Here is a 24156-nt window from a genome sequence, read left to right as displayed (position 1 = left end):
GTCGTAATTGCCGCGTGGAAAAGATCTCCAAGTAGATGTGTGGATGTTAGCTCATTTTTCCGATAGCAAAAAAACTGGCCTAAGGCTATTGGCAGGATCATCCTGTCAGCAGTAGAAAAATTTGCACTGCTGACAGGATGATCCTGTCAGTAGCACAAAAAAATTCACTGGTGACAGGATGATCCTGACAGCAGTGCAATTTTTTCTACTGCTGACAGGATGATCCTGTCAGCAATGCAGGTTTTTCCACTGCTGATCATGACAGGATTTTCCTTTTTTTCAAAGAATTGTTGTCATATGCTACTGTACCAACGGATATTGGTGTTTCACTGGATGTTTTACAATTTTAACTGTGTTCATGTGTAAACCGATGCGTGGGACGTATTTACATGTATAGGACGATTATAGTGGAGGTTTGTCTCTAATGTCACCGCCAAATTTCAACATGCGTTAACGCGTTCGAACGTTACATCGAGTACATGTCCAGATAACTCCAACACTAAGCCTACCTAACCTAGCCTGGGTGCCAGCCTTTTTAGCTTCCGTACGCTAACTTAGTAAGTAACCCAAGCTCCGCTCCTCGCCGGGAGCCGGAGCTTGGGTAGCGCAGCGGAGCTTGTGTAGCGGACGGAAGCTGAAAAGGCTGATACTCAGGCTATACCAAACCTGGAATTCAGTCTAGAATAAACTATAGATTGTCGTTAGGCCGGGCGTAATAGGCCGGGCGCTCTACGGGGCGGAAGGCGTTTTCCGGCTGCCGGGATTATCTTTGGCACCCGGTAGTAGTTTGCCGCGGTAGTTCGCCACAACGATCCCGTGTAACTCCTACCGTGTGCTAGAGATTATCACTGCGGAGGAAAGTCCCTTCAGCCCCGAACAGAGCCTGGCCAATCCACGATAGACTGGATGCCAGGTTACTCCAACCATAGCCGCAGCGACATCAGATTGAGGACGGCCTAAATATACTATACAAGCAAACACGAGTCGCCATGGCTTAACTCCCACCCGAGCTTTTTAGATTCTACACTGAAATTAGCCATGACTGAGGGTTCTGTCCTTGGTGCTGAACAATATCTGCACAAAGGTAAACATACCTATCCCTGGTGCTGAACACCATTCACACATAAGAAACATTTCTGTCCTTGGCACTGAACACCATCTGCACAAAGGTAAACAGATGAGTCCTTGGTGCTGAACACTATCTGCACAAAGGTAAACATACCTGTCATTGGCACTGAACACCATCCACTCACAGGCAAAACAGACCTGTTCCTGATGCTTAAACACCATCCACTCACAGGTAAAACAGACCTGTTCCTGATGCTTAAACACCATCCACACACAGGCAAAACAGACCTGTTCCTGGTGCTTAATCACCATCCACACACATGCAAAACAGACCTGTTCCTGGTGCTTAAGCACCATCCACACACAGACAAAACACTCCTGTTCCTGGTGCTTAAACACCATCCACTCACAGGCAAAACAGACCTGTTCCTGGTGCTTAAACACCATGTACACACAGACAAAACAGTCCTGTTCCTGGTGCTTAAACACCATCCACACACAGGCAAAACAGACCTGTTCCTGGTGCTTAAACACCATCCACTCACAGACAAAACAGATCTGTTCCTGGTGCTTAAACACCATCCACACACAGGAAAAGCAGACCTGTCCCTGGCACTAGCACTGAACACCATCCACGTATTACAGGTTAACAGACCTGTTTCTTGTGCTGAACACCTACCACTTATACATGTAGGCACACACACCTGTCCCTGAACACCATCCGCACATATTCAAACACACTTGTCTTTGATGGTGAACACCATCATCACACAGGCAATTGCAAGTACACCTGTCCCTAAACACAATCTACACAGAGCCGATCACACCTGTCCTTGGTGCTGAACACCATCCAAATGAAATTGTCTGCATAATAAACTATATAGAATGGGTCACTTTTAAGTGTATTTTCCCCAGGCCAAAGCACGGATTCCGGCCCATGGAAAGACAAACTGTGAACTCTTGACTTATCCTGGCGTAGGGCATGTCTTACATCCATATTGGAAAATATGGCTACACCCAGTTGTAGGTATGTTAAGAGACTTTTGACAAGTCCACCTTCAACCTAATTGCTGCAAAACAAGTGCCTGTCAGTTTTGTTATCATACTGTTGTGATAGTAATACTACAAAATTGTTGTATCTAAAGATATCACGATTAATAAGATTATACAACAAACGAGTCATTTTTTTTACTTTCCTCATACTTCAATCATGACATTTCTCTCGCTAGTATGAAATATGTGATGGAATGGCCTGCTCAAGAAATCAGCTTAACAGTTGTTAAGTCAACACACTTGTCCCTTGTGCTGAACACCACCCACACATAAGTAAACAGATTTTTGCCTGGTGCTGAACACCATCCAAACAGCCAAACACCTGTCCTTGGTGCTGAACACCATTCACACAGTCCAACACACTTGTCCCTTGTGCTGAACACCATCCACACAGTCCAACACACTTGTCCCTTGTGCTGAACACCACCCACACATAAGCAAACACACTTTTGCCTGGTGCTGAACACCATCCACACAGCCAAACACCTGTCCTTGGTGCTGAACACCATCCACAAACGGGTTAACACACCAGTAATAAACCACAAACCCTGGGAACAATACGTTCTGTTTTCCTTTTAATAAATGTACAATGTAAATTACACAAATCACCCAAGATCTAGATTTGTGAAGTGAAGTTGTGCCAGTACATTTCTCGTATTGCATATCATAGAATACACAATTTCTCCCAATTTTCAAAATCAAGTTACTCAACAGCATCAATATCAAAGTCATCCATTTCAACAAGAGGGTATTGTGTGGTCCAGTTACCAATGGGATTATTTGTGATTACTAAGTGTGTTCTGGCTTTCTCAGAATCAAAAGTATACATTGTCCATTCTCTAGTGCAAGGCATGCTTACTGCACTGCAATGGTTACCAAAATCATCGAAATCGTGTCTCTAAAACATCATTTAAGTGTGTTATCTAAATTTCTCAAGACAAATCAAGGACCATGCTATCTTCAGAAAGTTTCTGTCAGTAGAAAGACTGCCTGGGAACATATGTATATGAGTTGCTACTGTTGACAGCAGTAGTTCTAAAAATGCTACAGATGTAAATCCTGTTTTTTTCCAGCTACGGGATTGGTGGACTACATTTGTTACATTATCAGATACAGTAATGGGTAAAATGTACCTCTGGATAAAAATGGTAGCTGCACCACTACCTATAGTCTTTTGAAAAGAGCATGCAGAAAGGACTTCAGATTTCATCCGGTCAATTTGAAATTCCAGTTAAAGTGAACCTAGTAGGTGTATTACTCATAATTAGCAAGTAAGTTTGTACCAGCATCTTCTGTTTTCCAAAGCTCACAATCACGGTTCGCATAGAAATATCTTCCTCACAGATACACACCTAATTTGGTTGCACAACTCACTTCCTTTAGATCAAATATTCAAACAGTACATCATGAAAAAAAATCAAATGCAATTTTTCCACTAGTCATTGTGGACTTGTCAGCTACTGTATTCTATTCTAGTACTTCTACTGCTTAAGTGTTCTTAATTTATACAGATTCCATTGGGGTGAAAATTGCACAACAATTTCCAGGACAAAATGCCTAGGATAAAGCAATTAACCCATTGACATAACAAAGACCTGAAACATACATGTACACAACTGGTAAAATCACCTTTCCACGTTTATCCTGTATATAAACATTCACTAGAGCTAGGAAGGAAATATCAGATGTACTATACTATCATAGTCTATACTATAATCTTCAAAAGGACAGGCTAGTAATTTGCAAGAGATTCTCAAATTGAAGACTAGTTTTAACGTTACCATCTTTTTGTTTGACACATGTTGATCAAATTGATTTCTGTCCAATCCAATCTTATCTGATTTCATGGACATAATATTGTTTTGATATATTATAGTAAAAATTGATAAACATGTGTCTAACTTTAAAAAAGGAACAGCAAAAAAAGGTCTGCTCTTTGAGAACTCTATACAATCAATGAGCTATTCTATCAACAGGAAACATAGTACAAAGTACCTAAACCGATTTCAATTTCACATTGTAAATCATTTAGCAAGGTAATGATCTTTTTCTCATATTTACATCTTCTCTAAGTGCCTTTTAACACCTCAGTGATTTTGCTATTTTGCTATATAAACAATTATCATCAATCAAACGACAACTTGAACGTGGTGCAAGGCCCTATGGAATAGGAGAAAGACTACTTGAAAAGGTCCTCTGCCTTTAAGTCTGCATCAAATGGCACAAGTTTCCTAGAAAGCAGGCTCCCCCCCCAGAGGCGTCGCCAAAAACTCTGCTATCATTGAACGATTAAAGCCTTTCCTTCTATTTGTTCCTAACTACTCGGATGGCTCCGTCTTAGGCGTGATACCGAACGCCGGAGCAACTCGCTGGAAAAACTTCCTCATGATAAAGCGTAACTCCGGTTTCAGCTCGAACACCATGGCATCGCACAGTGGGGTGTAGTACCTCGCCGCATGTACGCGGAACTAGACAGGGAGAGAAAAAAAAATATGAACATTGCAATATTTCATTTTCAATTTTAATACATTGCAAGGCTAACAACAGAAATTGTTATGATATGAAAACATCGACTAAGACTACAGAATCATAACATCACAGAGCAACTATTATACTAGTTTAAGCTCTGATGGACCCATGAAATCTCCCTACCCTGTCCTCGTCCATCTTGTTGAGCCTGGTGAGAAACAGGATGAGGAGTGAGGTCCAGGCATCCCTGTGGCTGTCTGACCCCAGCTGCAGGAAGTAGTCCAGGGCGTCGCCACATACACTACATATGGACATACAAACATACATTGAACACACACATGCCAGATATTCCTGAATACTTGAAAGTTGGCATTCCTGTAGTCTGTGTAACACAAACTCAGGGCCGTAATGGGCCTGGAGTCCAGCCTTGCTAGCTTTGGCCCGCTCCCCAAGATCCGCTAGCAGCTAACAGCCTTTGTTGGCGGCTATCAGATATTGGGGAGCGGGCCAAAGCTAGCAAGGCTGGACTCCAGGCTAACAGAGTTAGTGAACATACACTTTAACCTCGGGGGAACTGATTTTAAAAAAAAAGATGTTAAACACCAAGGAGAGGCCAGCATCGGAGTCACTATTGAAACTTGTGTGAAACAGAAAAACAGAGCAGTTGGAATCACAACATAACAACCCATGGTAACCATAAGCTTGAAATCTGGAACAATCAAATGTGAGTTGATAGCATTAGCCAGATCAGGAGAGTCAAATTCCTCCGACTTACAGGTATTTGCCAAAAGGTACAAAAGGTATGATCACTATGAGGGCCACGATCCAATCAGGCTAGATAACACACAAAATACTGTAAAATCCATTTCATATTGCGGTTGGTAATTTTAGTGGTGAGGGAAAAAGGAGTAGTTCACTGCATTTAATTTCAACGATGGGAACAAACATCAATCAGTCTTAAATGTTAGTGATGAAATATTTGCGATGATGAAATTTTAGCAGTTGACTAGTGACCATTAAAGTAGCTAGAATTAAGTTACCATTAACAAATCAAGAATTACAGTACATGCAGATGTTAGACACTAAAACCTTCAATCAAGTTTGACCTACTTGAGCAGTCTCTCCTGTACTGCAGGCCAGAAGTCCCTCCTCTTCTCATCATAGTACATTCTGAACAGGATCCGTAGGGAACAGGCCAGACTCGTGGTCTCCTGCTTCAGCAAGTTGGGTTTGGACTTGCCCTTGAACCCTGTAGAAAGGTCATGGGAATGACAGCATTTGTGGTTAGGCAAATGTGTTCATTATGACACTGTTGTGAGTGAGGTACAACCACCAACTACCATGCAAACCAGGTGCAGTACTAGTGTACCCTGGAAACAATCATGAGATACAGAATCCATGGCCAGACTAATGTTCGGTGCCATTATGATGATTCTCAACACTTTATCGGATGCCTTTGCTTTTCAATTGTCTTTAAATGAATAAAAGTTTTAGATACGAGGCAAAAAAATAGGTACAGTCATGCCTGCCAAAAAAGACCACTCATAAGAACTTTAAAATCTGGTCTTTGTGGACAGGTCGTCCTCATAAACAGTATTCTTCATGCTTGTGTCAATGGGAAAAGTCATTCAAGGGACCACCAAAAAGGGGTCATATTGGCCAGGTGGTACTTATGTAGACATGGTCACTTGTACAGGTTTGACTGCACACTCAGCATTGAAAATTTGAACCAAAATATTCCTTTACTCCAAAATTAGCACCCATTTTAAGTGTCCAGTAACAAATCCATTGTTGAACACCTCTTTCTTTTTTTAATAATAACACATCAAGGGAAAACCTAATTCTAAAGAAGCACTTTAAAGTAGCCAGCATAGAAAATAAGTCTGACCAAAAGAGTGGAATAGGTTAGTGAGCAAAACAAGGACACAATATTGTTAAGCACCCTACAGACTACTTAAGAATCCTTCCCCATCTACACTGAACACAAATAGTTGGGAAACTTGAATTTGATCCTGAAGTCATATCTCCGTTACTACTTTATAGATTGTATAGTGTTATAAATCGTTTATCTATTGCCCTTTACAATGATACCATCATTTGTCATGATCCTACATTCAAATGTTGATTGCCACAGCTGAATATGCAAGTGTGTCACAAAACAAAAGAATAGTGCAGAAATTCCCCGAACCAACACAAGGTCTGAATTTGGCCACTTTTTTTGGCAACTCACCCACAGCAAGTGAGATCATAACAAAGAAGGTGTAATTCTAAAGGAAAAAATACACATAATAATAATCATTAAAAAAAACATGGATATATGATAATGGAAAGTTTGGGACTCCTTTTTTGTGACCTACTCACATAAGTAGCCCTGGTGCCCAACCCATCAATATTTGACCATGTATTTGGCTTTTCAATGATACATATAACAATGCAACTGATAGAGTAATTGTGGAGATATGACTGACCAAAATCAAGTTTCCAAACATTTTTGCGTTCAGTCTAGATATCCCCAACATGCAAACGAGTGCTTAGTGACCACGACGTGACAAAGCGAGAGGGAGGTAAAATCTGGAGTGTGTTCATGACTACCAGCACATTCCCAGGGAGGGCGCTCATTCATGTCGTAGTGTAGATCCAACAGGTTGGTCAATTGTCCTTCCATGCCACTTAAACTGACTGGTGGGAGAAAATAACCAAACATACAGTTCACTCGTACATCTGGGACCATTTAATGTGGGGTTATGGTCTCAACAAGCTCTGGTGTGGCCGGATACTGACTACTATTAAGACACACAGAACTGTAATAAATTGGACATCAAATAGGGTTTATGTATGAGTGGGAAGTATACTCAGAAAAGAAGTGACCTTAAACTTGTAGAGTCTTCTTTCAATCTTAGAATTTACACTGGTCTATCTACATGTATCAAAATAATTAAATAGGTGTTACACACCAAAACACTTAGTACCTACTGTATACCAAGCTGCTCTTATGTGTCATTAGAAGACCATGAATTAGGCTGTGATTATGATATCTTAAAGTTTAAATAATATTTTTCAACAAGATTTTGTTTTTAAAGGTTACGAAAATACATTTGCAGACTTCTGAAATCTAAAATCCTCAAGTTTCACACATGTAGACTCTTCTACATATACAAGGTTACTTTACTCCCTTTTTCAGCATGACATTACTCACTTCTAGCATACCCTACTGGCAAGCCACACACAGTTCTGTGTACCTATAGCAGTCAGTAGCTAGCAAAACAGAGTCTGGCAGAGGCAATATGGTGGGGCCGACAAACTACATGCATATAGGGACACACACAGAACAACAAAACTTGTGTGTTTTAGTCAAACTATACACAAGAAATCTTTACCTATGGAACAAAGGTCTGTATACTTCAACATATGACTGACAGAAACAAAGAGCTCTGAAAAGGAAAATGTACAAAATACATCAACAAGTTGACAGCGTTTTTTTCAAGCAGAAATTATTTGGGAGTACACAAACACAATATGCTGAAAAAAGGCACTGTGTGCAAGTTAGCAAGTGAGCAAATGCATAGCTAAGAGAAAAGGCAGCATCCAATAAGCTATCTCACAGTTCCAACAGTGCAGGGGATTGTGGGTAAGGTCAGAGATTACGATTAAAAGTAAACAAACATTCACATGATCACACATGCATCTAGACAAAGAATTGTTTGCAAGTGAGGGACCTTGAACTTTGACCTAGACCACAATGCATCACCACTGTACATGTGCACTCAGAACTGTGAAATGGCTTATTCTAGGCAGCGATTCAAAAGTTAGCTTATTCAGCAGAATCTAACACACAAGAGGGATAAAGGAGTTGAAGTTACAAGATAAATGGTTCATTTTGACTATTTGTAAATTCATATTTTCCGCATTTCAATGAAGCAAATGAAAGATTTCATGAATCCTGGTAATTGAGGAAGCTACTCAATACATTTTGTATTCATAATCATGCCATGCAAATCTAAGCTGAACATTGGTGGTATAATTTACAAATTTAGCATTAATATTATAGTCATCACAAGGTATGACAATGCCTGTCACACCCTGTTATATTTTTACATTAGTCTGACCATGGGATTAAATTTGTGCAAAAATATCTACTTTTAATATTTAGCTGATATCCATTAGAAGCATTTTGCATTATATGTAACAAGGCATGGACCTACACATTGGCACACAATACAAATGTGCGAGGTTTCATCAACTACTCTATAAGTGCATAACAGTTTATGTGTCATCAAAATTCTAATGTGCAAAGACAACTAAAATGGTCAAATATCATACAGATGGCTACAGAAACAAACAGACTATTCAAAACATATGGAAAATCAAAGAGAAATTTTACAACAGTACTATACATCACAAATAAGGATTATTTTTCATACAAAATCATGCAATAACAAGAAATGTGCAGTGTGACAAATCATACAATATTTGATTTTTAAAAAATAGCACCACATTTGGCTAAGCAGGGTTCAAAATACCCACCTGCAAACTGCAATTAGCAGAAGATATGAAAATAAACATGCAAAAAAAGGTTTGCAAGCTAGAAAAAACTTCAGACTTTGTATTAGCAACAACAGTCTAGCAATGCACCGGCACACACAAGCCTGGAGTGCTAGCTGTAATTACATAGATATGCAAGGAAATAATAAAAGCTTAATTCAATTTAGAAGGCTGCAAAAGGACAAGGGTTGGTGATTTACTAAAACAATTTTGCAGCATTGCAGGTAACATTTCTAATGACTTGCAATTTTGCAGGTAATAGAAACAAACTTTATTTTGAGCCCTGCTAAGATTATGCACATGTTGTTAGTCAACTCACCTGCTTTCCAGAGCGCGGTTCTCTGTTCGTTGTTGGAGTTGAAGGCCTTGGCAAACTTGTGGGACTCCAGCAGACAGTCCAGCAGCAGGAAGAGTTGCTGGGACGTCAGCCGCTCGTACATACCCTGGTCCTCGTGGAGCGTGTCGTGATCATCATCGGGCATGTTAGGGTTGTGACTCTACAGAATGAACGAAAATGAAGTCTTAAAATTCTACAAGTATACTCTAGGCACGGTTTATTTGATTTAACTCTGTTTAACTCTGAAAACTGTACAGTGATACCCTTGAGAAAGTGGTGTGTCCGGCTGCCCTAATACTCAAAACTTTTGATACTGCACTTGTCTGTCATTGGTGCCAACTGCCATGGTAATTCTGGCTGATTAATGGACAATACATTATACCATGGGATCTGGATTGAAGTAGCATCAATGCAGCACTAATCTAGCATCAATGCAGCACTAATCCAGCATCAATGCAGCATTAATCCAGCATCAATGCAGCACCAATCCAGCATCAATGCAGCACTAATCCAGCAATACACACCACTTTGCCAAGGGTAATGCCAAACCGAGAAGCAGATGAGTCTTACTTACATACTATAATTTCTTATCATCAAATATAATAAACCATTTTGCAGAATTCTTTAACTTACCTGGGCCGCCGCCATGTTGGCTGCGTCTTCTCTGCGACTGGTTGCAGGGAAGAACACAATGTTGTCGATGGTCTGAATCAGTTCCAACTGCACAACACACTTGATCAGCAGCCCAGCAAATAGCTTGTGGTCGACAGACGATCCTACATGAAAAATTTATCATAAGATATAAACAACAGTGTGTCTATCTCCTGGCATCAGGTACTGTAAATGCAGAAATGTTAGCGGTTTTTGCGGTGGCCGTTTCACCGCAAACTTAAAGCCACCACGAACATTTTTGTCCAATACTGTAGCAGTGTGTGACTATAGTGCTGCTGCAAACTTAAAACCACCGCAAACACTCCATTTTCGCCTTTGCGCAAAATAAAAACCATGCAAAATGCAAACTTAAATGCATTTACAGTATTGTAACCAGTTTTGGTAATGCATCTGGGGCATTGCCAAAAGTAGATCTTGCTTTACTTGGGACCGTAAAGAAAAATGAGTGGAAGAGCCTAATACATAGTACATAACATTTGGAGAATAAACTAGTCCACTCTATGCAACATTGAGGATGACAGGCAAAGCATGTTACACTAACTTTGCCGCTCTCCCGTTGGTCGTCTCTCTCGTTGCCCCCGTGACCCTTCGCTGCCTACGCTGGTCAGACTCTGCTGACTGCCTCGCCGCTCCTCGTTTCCAAGATCCCCTACATCCACGGAACTTTGCATGCTGAGGGACTTCTGTGACTGGGTGTCTAGCTGGGAAGATCATCAGGTAAAAACAATGTCAACCTTTTTTGAGTTGCAAACTTACTTTGTGGAGCAATCTTCATGTAATGATAAAAATAATCTTCATTCAGTAAACTTTTCACAGGTTTCCTTCCAAAAGGCTTAATATCTCCAAAACAATTATTACATTGCAAAGTTATAACTAACAACATTTTCCATATCCCCTACCTGGCTGTCCTGTAATGATTTGGTGGTGGATGGGGAGGGGGGTTCAGACTCAGGACCTCCGGGTTTCCATGTCAACAACCTGTAGATCAAAGTTAGAAACATGATGTTTATCATCTGTGAATAGTTTCATCAGGTTGGTAAGTCACTGAATAAAAAGACTCTTTTTACACAACCAAGAGTATTATTAATAATTTCACTGACGTTTCGGTGACCATCTGTCACCTTCTTCAAAGCAATTCTGACTGGCTCAAATAGTAATGCAGCACAGGTGTTGCTGCTTATACATAATGAGATGCATTCCCAAACGCAAAATATTTACATATGTACAATAACAGGAGATTTTACTTTACTTAGGGAAGAAATGACACTTACGCATGAGGTATCGTTGTCTTGAAGATGTCCAACATAAGGTTACACGTTTCGTCCCAAGTCTCCGGAGTGAACTTGTTGCCGTTTGAGATGACCATGTTTTCTAGGCAGTTGGTACCAGACCTAGCAAGCTGTTCATTGTCTATACAAAACAGAGCATAATAATGGTTTAACGTAATGGCAGAGTAATGGCAGAGTATCTAGTGGTTAGGTTGCTGAGTCTAGATCTAAAGATTCTGGGTTCGAATCTTCAGTACTAGGTACCAATGTTGAGCCCTTGGGAAAGGCAATGAACACCAATTTCCTCACTCAATACAGGGAAAATTAAGTACCTAAATTGTTATTTATAATACAAGCCTGAATGTATTTAGCCTTCACCACTTTTCCCTTACATTCTTCCACCAAAAAATCAAGACTATAGCATGTCCTGGACAAAATATACAAAAAACGAAAGTTCTGCTGCAGTAATAAATTCATTCTCTAGACGGCCCAAAATCAACATTAAATACTGTGTTCCCAACACTTACCCACACACCAAATATCATCACAATCCATCCAGAGGTTCTCGAGTTATAACTCCGGAAACACAAACATACAAACAAAGGGACTCAAAACAATACCACTACTCATGGAGGTGCTAAAAAGAGTATCCGTATACTGACCTTGCTTGACACACCAGTGTAACTGAGAGAACAGGTCGCTCAGGAGAATGTCACACAGGATATCAAAGTACTGTGTGAACACGTCGCTGATGGCGTACAGGGCGTGGTTACACGTGGTCGTCATCCATTCTGCTTTCTGAAAAAACAAACAAGTCACATACATTAGATCATTATAGGTTAGATAATCACTTCAAAACAGGACAAAAGGATTATAATTACCCAACATTTGTACCTGGGACACCGTGTACGTGAATAGAGAACTTTGCGTTTATCAAAATGTCAACAAACAGCCATAACAGTGCTTTCCTATTCCTGAAGCTGCAAAGATCTCATCTGCAATGTGTCTAGACCACTCATGTAACTAACGTGTAGCCAAAAATGGATTATCGAGACAATGTATTCTTGTGCATACCATGCAATTTTTAGAGTAATTTCAAACCAAGCCCAAAACTTTAAAAAAGCACAATTCGCTCCTGAAGCATCACCAAAAACATCCTATTTCAATAATATATGTGAAACTATATCTTTTTCATATCTTTCATGAGGAAGGCTCTCCTCCTTTAACTACAGATTTCTGCTATTTGTTCTAAGCTGTCCATGTAGAGCTAAGTAGTTGGGAATAATACGTTATGATTTTCTGTTGGTTCACATCAAACTACTGACCTCTGGCTGTTGTTCTGGCAACTTCATGTTGTCGAAGATCCTGAAGACGATCCTGAAGAGGTCCTGCCACCAGTGCTGGTGGAACGTGTGGCCATACGTTTTCATCACCTCAAACATCACCGTCAGCGCTCTGGAACACAACGGTAAAGGGAGAGGTCATGCTTTGAAATAATATGGAGTCCATCTATTGATCATAGACGGAACTGCAGGATATTTGGAAAAAGTGTTACAATATAAGGCATGGAGAATAAGCAGACAGACTGCAAATACGGAAAAGAAAAGTTTATGCTTTGAAATTTCATATAATTGGAGGAACTGTATATTTAGGAAAAGTATCACAATAGAAGGCATGGAGGATAAGCAAAAGTAAGACTGCAAAGGAACATTGCAAACACAGTGGGCAAATTTATCTGATCCATACACACTGGGAAGGACCCCTTCTCTTTTCAATAATTGTGGCAGGTTGTTTTACGTGTTCTCCTCAAACACGGGATTCCATTTAACATCCTATCCGAGGGCCGTCCCTAACCGAAGCTAAGTACTCATTTTCACCTGAGTGAGGTGAGCAAATTCGTGTATAAAGTGCCTTTCCTAAGGGCACAACGTCAGGGCATGTCAGGGGATTTGAACCCAGGACCAAAAAACCACCATTAAGACATGTGACGCCACACAAAATATGTACAGGTCTTCTCCTGTATCTTACCTTGTTCTGACGTCCAGTTTACACCTATTGATGACACAGGACAGTTCAAACAGCACAGGGAACCAGCCCTTCACCCACACCCTGTCCTCCTCAGACACGTTGAGCTCCATGTCACCTCCATGTTCACGGAGTGCCTGCGGTCTGTCAGCCACGTACTTGGCACAGCTCCTACAGGATAGCAATGGATGAGGGAGAAGGTGAGGCATTCTTTTGCACAGTACACGCATGCCCCCTGTCAAAATCTGTTGGAACTGCAAGTTGTTGCATTTTTACTATGGAGGAAGTCAAGGTTAGAGGTTACATGAATACATCTGAAACAGTATCTCTTCTACAATGCTCAAGACAAGCTCCTCTCACTGAGAGTGAGGACTACCTGACCAAATAGGAGATGCAGGGGTTATGAAGGCCACTTGGGAAATTCCTTACCCCATGTTTTGAAGTGGCTCACTGGTAAGTAATCCTGCTTTTGGACCATAAGGTTCCAAATCCAAGTGTCAGGTGTTACATTATTTGGTGGTTTCTTGGTTATGAAACACATAGATTATAGATAATAGCTGTGCAACGTAACGTATATTTAGATAGTGGCTATGCAACATAAACAGTAGCTAGGCAACATAACATATACAACAAATTGGCTCTGTCCCTGAGGCACTGCCAAAAATGTAAACTTTAAGATGTTTCATTCTTAACTCATTAGACGGATGGCCTCCATACTTGTGTCTTTAAGATGTTTCATTCTTACCTTATTAGACGGATGGCTTCCATACTTGTGTCTTTAAGATGTTTCATTCTTACCTTATTAGACGGATGGCCTCCATACTTGTGTCCGGGAAGGCCGCGTTGCAGGCGAATTCCGACAGACACTTCACGGCGTCTTGGAAGGAGTCGATCACGGCGTAGAAATACTGTTCAAAAATGCTGGATATGATCTTTCCCGTGGTCTGGAAGGCCAACTCGACGATACCTTCGTCCGAATCTGCCGCGGCCAAGTGAAACACGGAGAAGATGTTCTTCCACCCTGATTTGATGTTGGGGGCCTGTGAAGAATAAGAAAACCTTTCAAAACCTTCAACAGTTTTCTTAGGTGCGTAACCTTTATTTCTCTTCACTAGACGTTTCGACAACCGATCTGCTATACGTATCTTCACTGTGTAAAACAAACTTGTGCTATCAGTGCAAAGTAAACTTGTCCTATAGTGACATAATTGTTCTGACAATAATGTTTTTGCGAACATTTATGTTACTACGGTAACCATTACGTTAATGATATTACCAGCTTTCACAACATTTCCTTTGAAATTCATTCTTCTAAGTCCTTTCCACACCATATAATATATAGGGCAGTGGCCATCTCTGTTTCTATGGTCCTAGGGACAAACAATTGTGCAAACACTACAGCGGGGGGCTAGTCCACTGATAACATTGCACGCTACACTCTTTACTCGTCCTGAGTGCTAAGCAAAGAAAGTAGCTTTCAAAGACTAACAGAAATCCAACTGAAATAGCAGGAGGCAGTACTTGTTAGGGCAGAAAGAATAGAAATCAAACCGTACCTGTGAATTTACCATCTGAGCCACACATCGGACCACCATGTCCCGGATGGTCGGGGACTTGTTCCGTTTCACGATGTATTCAAAAGGCCGCAAGAAGTCCTTCTGGAAGCGGAAGTTGGGCAACTCTCCTCTCTCCAGAAACTTCATGGATAACTGGCGAAGCGAGTCCACCGCAAAGAACGACACGTCCTCATTCTGATGGCATCCACACTGCAAGCACAGAAAAAAAATTCTATATATATTAACAACCGTATTTACAGCACATTTGAAGTACCTTGCAATTTTGCAGGCCGAAAAAATTCAGGCTCGGTATTATGGATTACAAGTTATCTAAGTTGCAGCGTTACAAGTACAAAAATGAGACAATGCTTTGAAGCATATTGTAAACTCTATTCCGATATGACATTTATTGTATGTATTATGATAACACAGGCCAAAGAGGTTGTTTTGAGAAAAGAGTTTGGGTATTTGCAGAAAATTTTCCAAATATGCAGGTAATATTTCTGGCAACTCTTCATATGGTAGGTGACAGCCATCGGCAAAAAGTATTTCGGCCCTGATTTACACTTAAAAGTTACTGTAAAAGTTAAAACGTTTGCAGTGGTTTCATGTTCACGTTTTTCACGTTGACCTCTTCACCGCCAACTTAAAACCACCGCGACCATTTCCTCTTTTGCAGTAAACCCTGCATAGCAGTGACAAGAGCGAGTTCAAGAAAAAACTACCGCCATTTTCTCCCTGCCGCGAATTAGATTTCCGCAAACATTTTCCCTTTTACAGTAGCGTGACCTTGTCCTACCCTATTGAAGTGTTCTCCCAGGACTTGCCACAGTCTGGACCACTGCAGCCTGATACGCCCCATGTTGTAATAGGAGATCTCCACTATCTTCTGTAAGCTGAACATGCGGGCGTGGGTGGGCGACGACAGCTCGTCCGTAGACACCAGGCACAGGGCCGTCACAAAATGTACTGTGAAAGAAACGTTGTAGCTTTAATTCACATACCTTAATATTTGATATACATGAATATCTGGGAATACCTTTAATTGTACAAATTCAGTAAACATTAGGATTTGATTAATCTACAACAATTACAAAATTGTATTGGAAAAGTGATATTTACATGACTGTGTACGATATCAATGTTTCAAACTGAATCTATTTTAAGAAGTAAAAAGCAAATTTTTGTGAGCAAATGCAGGATTCTTCACTCCTCATACCTATGTCTAAAGATGGACAAAAACAAAATCACTCCTTCTAGCTATGGGCTAGTGAAACACGGACAGTACCAGCCTTAACTCTGTACAATAATGGACTATTCTCAGGTCACCCATGTGAAAAACGGACCATTCCATAACCGACCTACCAAAATGGACCATTCCAAAGTTACCTCTACTCCTAAGCGTGCTGGGTTTTTTTACGTGCATATCTAGAGGTTTGACGCTTAAGGTTTACACCTGAAGCTCCCTCAAACATGGGACCGCTGGCTTTATGTCATCATCCAAAAACAAAACCCAACCCTTACCGACAGCGTTTCCGTCTAATCTGGTGGATCCGGTGAAGATCCTGTCGACAGCGACCACCACGCTCTGGGAGCTGGTCTCTCCCATTGACTCCTGGAAGGACGCCATCTTCTGTTTGTCCACCAGTCCTGCTGTTCTAAACCCTACATCGTAAAAAAAATGAGAAAAAAAAATGAATCACAGCTTTTGGTGGTAAATGTTGGAACATTGGTGCACTAAATCTGTGTGTGTTTTTTGGCACACTTTTGACAGAGTAGCCGAAGAGGCTCAGTGGGTGTCACTCCACCATCATGGTGGGAATATCGTGTAAAGTGCCTTCCCGAAGGGCACAAACGTTGGGCATGGCGAGTATTGAACCGGGACCTGTTGGGTCTGAGCCCAATTGCTTCTAACCTTCAAACATGGCATGGAAATAATACTATTTTGTTACTCTGATGTTTTAAACGAGAGTGATCAGAAATAAAATGCAGATAACATTAGCACAGCATATTTCGAGTGGAAATATTTCTACCTTTGACAGGAAAAGCAAGATTTTAAAAATCTCATACCTCCATTAGATATCTGAAGTTTTGGGAAATGTGAGGCTTAAGGTTAGTACTGTTGTGTAGATGCATTTAAGTTTGCGGTGATTTAATTTTGCAGCAGGGAGAAAATGGAGAGTTTGCAGCGATGGTTGAAACAAGGGGGTAGGCGGGAAGACAGAATAAGCATTTTTGCGGTGGTTTTAAATTCACAGCGGCTACCTTAAAAACAGCGAACATCAAACCACTGCAAATCTAAATCCATTTACGGTACGTATTATGTTAAAATATTTATGATAAACCAATCAATAATCATCAGTCACATTTTGTAAATACCTGGTTCTAAAGAGTCCACTGTGTCATGATGTCCCTTACTGTTCCCTCCACCAATGAACCGGGGTCTTACTCCAGTGCCTATGAGCTGGGCCAGCTCCAACTGGGAGATGCATTTCAATATCTGAAACATAACAATTAGTTTTGATTAGTAAATCATATCAGTGACCAACGTTCTAAATCAGCCCTGCTATTGAAATTGTTGCAAAAAGCAGGCTGTATAATAATTGCAGGCTTTGTTGTATAGTGAGATGGGAAAAATTTAATATACATGACTTCTCATGTACTTTTAAGATTTTGTTTGGGGATACCACATTACAGCATAAGTGCCGGCCCAAAATCAAAACTTTGGGAATTGGAAAGAAAATTTGATACAGACTCCCAATGCCTGCCGGGCTATTTCTGGGCTCGGGTGCATGGGGCCCCAGTTCATGCTCAATTCATCCTGGGTTCCAGTAGGGGCCCTGACAATGTTTTCACATATATTACAGCTTGATTCCGGCATATTTTTTGAAGTCCAAATCCTGACTTGAATCCATCTATTGCCTCACCTCTAGCCAGGACTTGCCCAGGTAGTTCCCATCTGTGTGGGCCACAGTGATGAGGGTTTTGATGGTGTTGATGTTTTTGGTCTTCATCTCCGTAATCTCTGCGTTGGCAGTCAGCAACGTGAACCTGGCAAGCGCTTGAACATAGGCATCTCTCTCAAGCTGGAAAAAAAGTCAACATTAGATATGACATCATTATAGAAGTTTACAATGTGCCTCCCCCCTGAGGCATCGCCAATAAAAAGCAAGGCAAAATTTGATAGAGTTACATTATGGTGATTTTGTGTTTATGTTATATGAACTCTCCCTAAATAGAAGTTAGAAAATGTCTCCTACACATACATTTTTAGGAATCTGGACTCCCCAAAATAGAGATCATTTTTACATTACTGCCATTGTTATACAGTAACTGGATAATGTACTTCCCAAACAGAATCATAGGGGGCGCTCTTTCCTAAACCCCTAGTATCTAGGTCAATGGCCCTACAAATCCATTGTTCTTACCTCCATATTGAAGATACAGGCAATCCTTATTGCACATCTGATGCCATCCAGACAGAGGTTGGCTATTTCTGTGTCGTCACAGTCCTGCAATCCTACACTGAAGGCGGCCAGGAATGGTGTCCACACCATCTGAAAACAACACATTTCACATGAGTGACTAATTAGACGCATAGATTGGCTCTTTCAGGGGTTCACCGATCCTTTTATATTGTAAAACTATGCGATCAGATCTAATCTAATTTTTGACTGAGAGGAGCATGTTGGACTATAATGCTTCAAACCTATCACATCTTCTCCTTACATATCACACATTGTGTAGAAAACGTATGTGTTACATTGTGGACCATGATAATGCCCAGTAGAAGTAATCATACTCTGTTGAAAATGGAAAAATATCGAGATTTTTTCAAAATATCTTGAGATCTTTGAGAAAGTCTTGAAGTTTTTCTTAAATCTGGAAACATTTTGAAAATAAATCTCAAGATGCTTTCAAATTGACAAATATAGCCTAGTCTGCATAAAATACAATAAAATACATTGCTTAGGAAAAAGAAAAGGCTCTTCAATCTGATACATCTTGGAATTAATTATAATACAAATCAAACAAACGAGATGAACAGATAGGGAGTGAACTAGAGAAGGTTAAGTTCAAAACCAACATCTTTTCAAGTTACCGACTGACCTTAAACATGGGCCTGACATGTTCAAAATGCGTGGCAGAGGTGAAGTTTGTTTGGACATGGCTGACGCTCTCCATCAAAGCCTTGGCCGTTTTCTCCATGTTCTCCATTTCCAAATTGTACAGTAGCTTGCGCTGCTTCTCAGTTTGGACATCTTTTGCTGCAGGAATAAGAACATGTGCCATAATACTGAAAATTGATTTAAGTTCACAGGAATTACTTTTGTGGTAGGAAGGGTATGGCCTTTCAAGTCTGGGGTTGAAAGAACTGTAGCAATGCAATGTAAGTGAGAACATATGTCAACAGTGTGATGAGTATGCAGTGCAGTGCCCACCATGAAAACCGATGTTAACAGACTGTAAAAATTTTACTTTAAAGTATTTTACGTTTTACAGTAGCCTAGTCCAATGTGTGGATGGACTTAGCTTTAGAATGGGGAATTTCTTTACAATCTAGAACTTTTCTTGTTACCACAAAATGGATTGTAAGCAAGTTGAGGTGAGGTAATATCCCAGTCTTAGTTTTTTTTAAAGGAGTTACCGACAGAATACTCATTGGTATCCAATATGTCAATCAGCCCCACCCCTGAGGTGTCACCAAAAATGCCCAAGACCAAGGAAAACATACCTGCCATAGGCTTGGGCCCAGGGGCCCTGACATGCTCTTTCATGGAAATTTTGTTCCCGGCTATCTCATCATAAATAGCAGATAGATACTCTTCTGGTAGATCCTTGCTGTCATTGATGCCCCTGTTGATCTTGATGTAATCTTCTTTGGTCATCTTCCTTTTGACCTATAAAAGATACATTTTTGTAAGGTCAAAGCAGCTGAGTATTTGTCTTACACACAAAATGTGTTATCTATATAGAGGGAATGTTTTAAACAAAGTATAAATGGGAGAAATGAAGTTCCCTTTTAACATGCTTTAGGCACCTCCTTGAACACGGGACCCCCATTTTAAGTCCCTTATTAAAGATGGGTGCAGCCCAAACCGAGTTGTCCTGACCCAGGATTGAACCGGGGTCTCCCAGTTACCAACTAATTGGAACCAGGAGCTCAACTGTGAGGCTGCTACCAGTTGAGCTATAGGGACATCCGAAGGTTGCATGTACATTTGTAGGACATTCAAAAGTTTGTGGCACTTCTCTTGTCATATTGGAAAACATTTAGCTTTTTATCTACTTAATATACAGGACTAACCTGTGCACTATGGAGGTCAGTAGTCAGCATGATAATGGAGTAGGCCAGCACATAGGCAGTGTCAGCACTGGCAAATATGGCTAAGCTGTGGAGATGGAAAACATCAAATTAGTCTAACATAAAACAAGGCTGTAAAAGAGCTTTGAGAGGACCATGATTTTGAAATCACTTTCACATTGAAATCTTGATTTGGAGCATAATTACAACTTTAATGTTTGACCAAAAAGGCCTAGATGTTTTCAGTGATATGAAATATTAGACAATATCTTATTGATAGAACATTCCATTTTATAAAATTTCCCTCTAAAATGATCTACATGTATATACAGAACTTAATGTTTTCATTCTGCACACAATACTATTATGTACATATAGTTGCAATGTACTTTAATCATTGTTAGCATGTCCATGTCAGAACAATGCCATTCATATTGTGTTTGTCAGCAGGGCTAGTCCTTTGTAATAACCACAGGCTATAGCTAGTTGACTAGCCCTGGCTGTGTGTCCTTAACAGCCTAACCAATAAATGCATATCAAAAACATTTTATTGAAGGGGCTCACTTGGGGTTTGTTTCACAGTATCTGCCGGCGAACTTCTCCATAAGCCTGTCAATCTTCTGAGCTTCACCAGGTAGCCTGAAACCCTCCAGAAAGAGCCTCAGAGCCAACACGATGTCCCGACCAGAGAAGTCCAACTGATCCACGTACGTATACATAACCTCCATGTTGAACCTGTTTGGGAAGGAATTCAAAACATGTTTAGCCAGAAAGTAGGTTAAAAACCTCACTCACTTACAAAACTAGGGGGCCCAAAATCTTATCATTTCGAGGTCTCACCAAAACCTGCCCACATATCTATCCACATGAAATAAAAATAAACAAACAAACAAACAATGGAAAAACCTAAATCAATGGAAGAAAAACACTGGGTATGGTATAAGGGCAAGTAGGGTAAGACATATGCTTGCTGGATTGGCACTTTCACTTGCCTCAAACAATCAGGCCAATGGACTCGTCCATATCTGCTTTAAACTTCGCAGTACTTATAAATTTTGCGGCACAGTGAAAATCAAGTTTGCAGTGTCTTTCTTGAAACAATTGCAGTAAAACAATGGAAGGCATTACAAATGTGTGTTCACAGTGTAAGGAGTCTGCGGTGAGAGGTCACCGTGAAAACCACAGACTTGACAACACAGTGAAAATTTCCCAATGTACAGTACTAACAATGTTAACCCAAATTTTCCCATACCAATCAGTCATCCTTTTTTCAATGCACTTAGAGTCGACCTATGCAACAGTTGCAGGAGGCTCTAAGGTCTAAGGTACATGTCTGAATAATTTAGCATAATTAGTTGCATAGAATGTATGAAATCTCTTAATTATGTTTAATACCTCTCCCAATGTTATTACCCCTCTCTATTTACTAGCATTTGCTGCATATCATTATCAAATTTAAATAAGCATTATTGTATTTGCTTACTTTTCATTTTCTCCAAGAAAATCTCCAATCTGTGTCTGTAAAAAAAAACACATGTTCAAAGTAAAAAGTCATGTTTTTCCCTAAAACTGGTGGTTTACATTCATTCAAAGTAGTGTCAAAATCATGGAAAGAATTGGGAACAGTCTAACTCCTGTAACATTATACAAGTTGAGATTTAGAGCATATTTAGCATTTGATACAGCCACATGTCTCATATTGCCGTTGTCTTCATTTGTTGTATAATTTATCTTGTTATTTGCAATATGCTTACGAACAAGAATCTGAAATAAACATTATCATCATTATGGTCATAATAATGTAGAATATTGAATGTCATTAAACAACACCTATACCTTGTCCAATCTCTCATCGGTGTGGAAGAAGTCAGCTACGTCCCAGGCACTTTTACCCAGCAAGCCTTGCTCCTGAAGAAACTGCAGCCCTTTCTTTGGTTTCTTGTTAAATCTGAAGAAAGCATGTCAGAAAAATTTAGACTTTTGCTTACTTTTGCTCGTCGTAAGTGCCTCGTGTAAACCGGCCTATAGGGACATCCCTGACAAGCCCATTACATTATATGTATTAGAGTTAAGAAGGGATCTCCCAGAGGAAATGGGCTCTAAAGACTTACAGTTCTATGCCTTGTTCCCAGATCTCCTTCTGTTGTTTCAGGGACTCGAACTGTTCGGGATTGTCGTGCACCGACGACCCCACGCTGGGCGAGGAGGAGTTGAGGGAGTTGTCGCTCGCGTGGCGCGCCATGGTGCCGTGCCCACTGTCCGTGTCGACATCTTTGGATGCCTCTTGGCCTGAAAAATTGATAAAAGATTTGAATTTTTTATTTTTTGGTATCATATAACCAGTAAACAGCATAAAGGAAAAACATACCAGTTTTCTACCTTCAAGTTGGTAAGTACAAGCTGGGTAGGACTGGAGTGTTAGGTTTGATCCACTCACACCAGGAAGGACACCTACTTTTATTGATAAGTGCGGTTCTTTAACATGCTTAAGGCATGGCTTTCCTCAAACATGGGCCCTCAGGCTTTCACAGTCCACCCAAATGAGAGCAACTCTTTCCTAAACACTGAGTGATAACAGTCGGTGTTCAAACTCTCGACTTCCATGTTTAGAGCCAGTAGAGGGAAGGATAACAACCCTAGACCAAGCATGCTGTTAACGCTTGTCATATATCCGTCGGATAGATCAGCAACAAAAAAACACACTTGACTTTGCCTTGTTTCAGCTATGGTTGTGGCGATTTTAAAGCCATTGGCTAAGGCACAACTAAGGGTACAAACATTTGATTTGTCATGTGGAAAGTCTGGAACTTACCAAGATTTGCCTGAAGATTGGGGTTGACATACAGGTCTTTACTCCACTCTACCATACACTTCAGTATAGACACAAGGCACTCAAGTCCTTTCATTCTCATGGTTTTCTCCTGAAATAGCAAACATTTGGGTATTAATATCATTAACATCTGTGACAGTTTAGTTATCAATCTACTGTGTATGAGTGAACTTTATCTCATAAACTAGAGAAAGATCATCATCATGGATCAGGCGCATTAAGCAAATGCATTAATATCTTGTTTCTTCCTCAACCTGTTGTTTGTTCATTGTGTACGGCCTTTCAGTCACTGTTTTTATGTTGTCGAGATTCCGTCAAAATCACTATGTCAACAGGGCAGTGTCCATCCAATTGTGTTGATTTCAATGGAAAGAAAGTTTCTGAACTAAAAAAAATCTAAAATAGACCACGTTATAGCAATAGCAAGCGACGCCGAACCTTTGACCTCAACCTATGACCTCAAACGAGCGTCAACGCAGCATGCTTCAATCGTGCTTCAATCGCGATCGGATCACAGCGTACTTTAATCCACTTGGCGAAAAGCAGTGTGAACGCAAAAGTTTCTTTGCGCTCAATCGCGATCGGATCGAACAAAACAATCGCGATTATACTTTAATCGCGATTGAAAAAATGAGTGTGAACGGGGTCATATATGCTATAAATAGATCATCACTTTCATGGTGTCAATGTTTTGTTGCGCAATTTTTTTGTGGAAGGATTTTCAACCTTTTCTAAAACAAGACAAAAGAATTTTGCACAACTCATCCAAGGATTCCCTCAAGTTGCTGTCCTAAATGATATGACGAATGTCACAATTCCCTTAATGGAGAAAACATGGTACTGCTAAGAAGAGACTTACAGATTGAATTTGGTTGGGAGTGGCCCCCAGTTCGAGCGCCCCCCTCCCCTGGGCGATCCTAGTCAGGTCATTCACCAGCCGCTCAAAGATGTTGGCTGCCGTCAGGTCACAGTCGTAGTTCAAGTAGATGTCCACTACACTCTGGGCATCTGGAAACAGAATTTAGATTACA

The 24156-nt window shown here is 40.5% G+C and overlaps 1 protein-coding gene across 4 annotated transcripts in view; it reads right to left on the bottom strand.

Annotated features, from left to right (window-relative positions):
* Window positions 1–2679: 2679 nt before the first annotated feature.
* LOC136428504 (brefeldin A-inhibited guanine nucleotide-exchange protein 1-like) overlaps window positions 2680–24156 on the bottom strand; it is a 35839-nt gene continuing 14362 nt past the window's right edge. The window contains exons 11-39 of one of the 4 annotated variants that reach the window (XM_066418069.1): window positions 23985–24133; window positions 23108–23216; window positions 22407–22584; window positions 22132–22243; window positions 21779–21813; window positions 20860–21030; window positions 20299–20383; window positions 19726–19891; window positions 19101–19258; window positions 18419–18547; window positions 17918–18076; window positions 17370–17490; window positions 16515–16655; window positions 15790–15959; window positions 14991–15200; window positions 14233–14474; window positions 13438–13605; window positions 12735–12864; window positions 12072–12207; window positions 11413–11551; window positions 11041–11119; window positions 10683–10842; window positions 10103–10245; window positions 9452–9629; window positions 7968–8021; window positions 7183–7269; window positions 5701–5839; window positions 4774–4891; window positions 2680–4589 (exon numbers count right to left, since the gene is read on the bottom strand). In XM_066418069.1, the coding sequence (XP_066274166.1) occupies window positions 4440–4589; window positions 4774–4891; window positions 5701–5839; window positions 7183–7269; window positions 7968–8021; window positions 9452–9629; window positions 10103–10245; window positions 10683–10842; window positions 11041–11119; window positions 11413–11551; window positions 12072–12207; window positions 12735–12864; window positions 13438–13605; window positions 14233–14474; window positions 14991–15200; window positions 15790–15959; window positions 16515–16655; window positions 17370–17490; window positions 17918–18076; window positions 18419–18547; window positions 19101–19258; window positions 19726–19891; window positions 20299–20383; window positions 20860–21030; window positions 21779–21813; window positions 22132–22243; window positions 22407–22584; window positions 23108–23216; window positions 23985–24133 (4016 nt within the window). In that variant the 3' untranslated portion in view covers window positions 2680–4439. The remainder of the gene's footprint in view (window positions 4590–4773; window positions 4892–5700; window positions 5840–7182; window positions 7270–7967; window positions 8022–9451; window positions 9630–10102; window positions 10246–10682; window positions 10843–11040; window positions 11120–11412; window positions 11552–12071; window positions 12208–12734; window positions 12865–13437; window positions 13606–14232; window positions 14475–14990; window positions 15201–15789; window positions 15960–16514; window positions 16656–17369; window positions 17491–17917; window positions 18077–18418; window positions 18548–19100; window positions 19259–19725; window positions 19892–20298; window positions 20384–20859; window positions 21031–21778; window positions 21814–22131; window positions 22244–22406; window positions 22585–23107; window positions 23217–23984; window positions 24134–24156) is intronic. The other 3 variants (XM_066418071.1, XM_066418070.1, XM_066418072.1) reach the window with 3 other exon arrangements.

This window comes from Branchiostoma lanceolatum, chromosome 2 (genome assembly GCF_035083965.1).
Source record: "Branchiostoma lanceolatum isolate klBraLanc5 chromosome 2, klBraLanc5.hap2, whole genome shotgun sequence".
In the NCBI taxonomy this organism is placed as follows: domain Eukaryota; kingdom Metazoa; phylum Chordata; class Leptocardii; order Amphioxiformes; family Branchiostomatidae; genus Branchiostoma; species Branchiostoma lanceolatum.
This window is presented reverse-complemented; position numbering and strand designations above follow the sequence as displayed.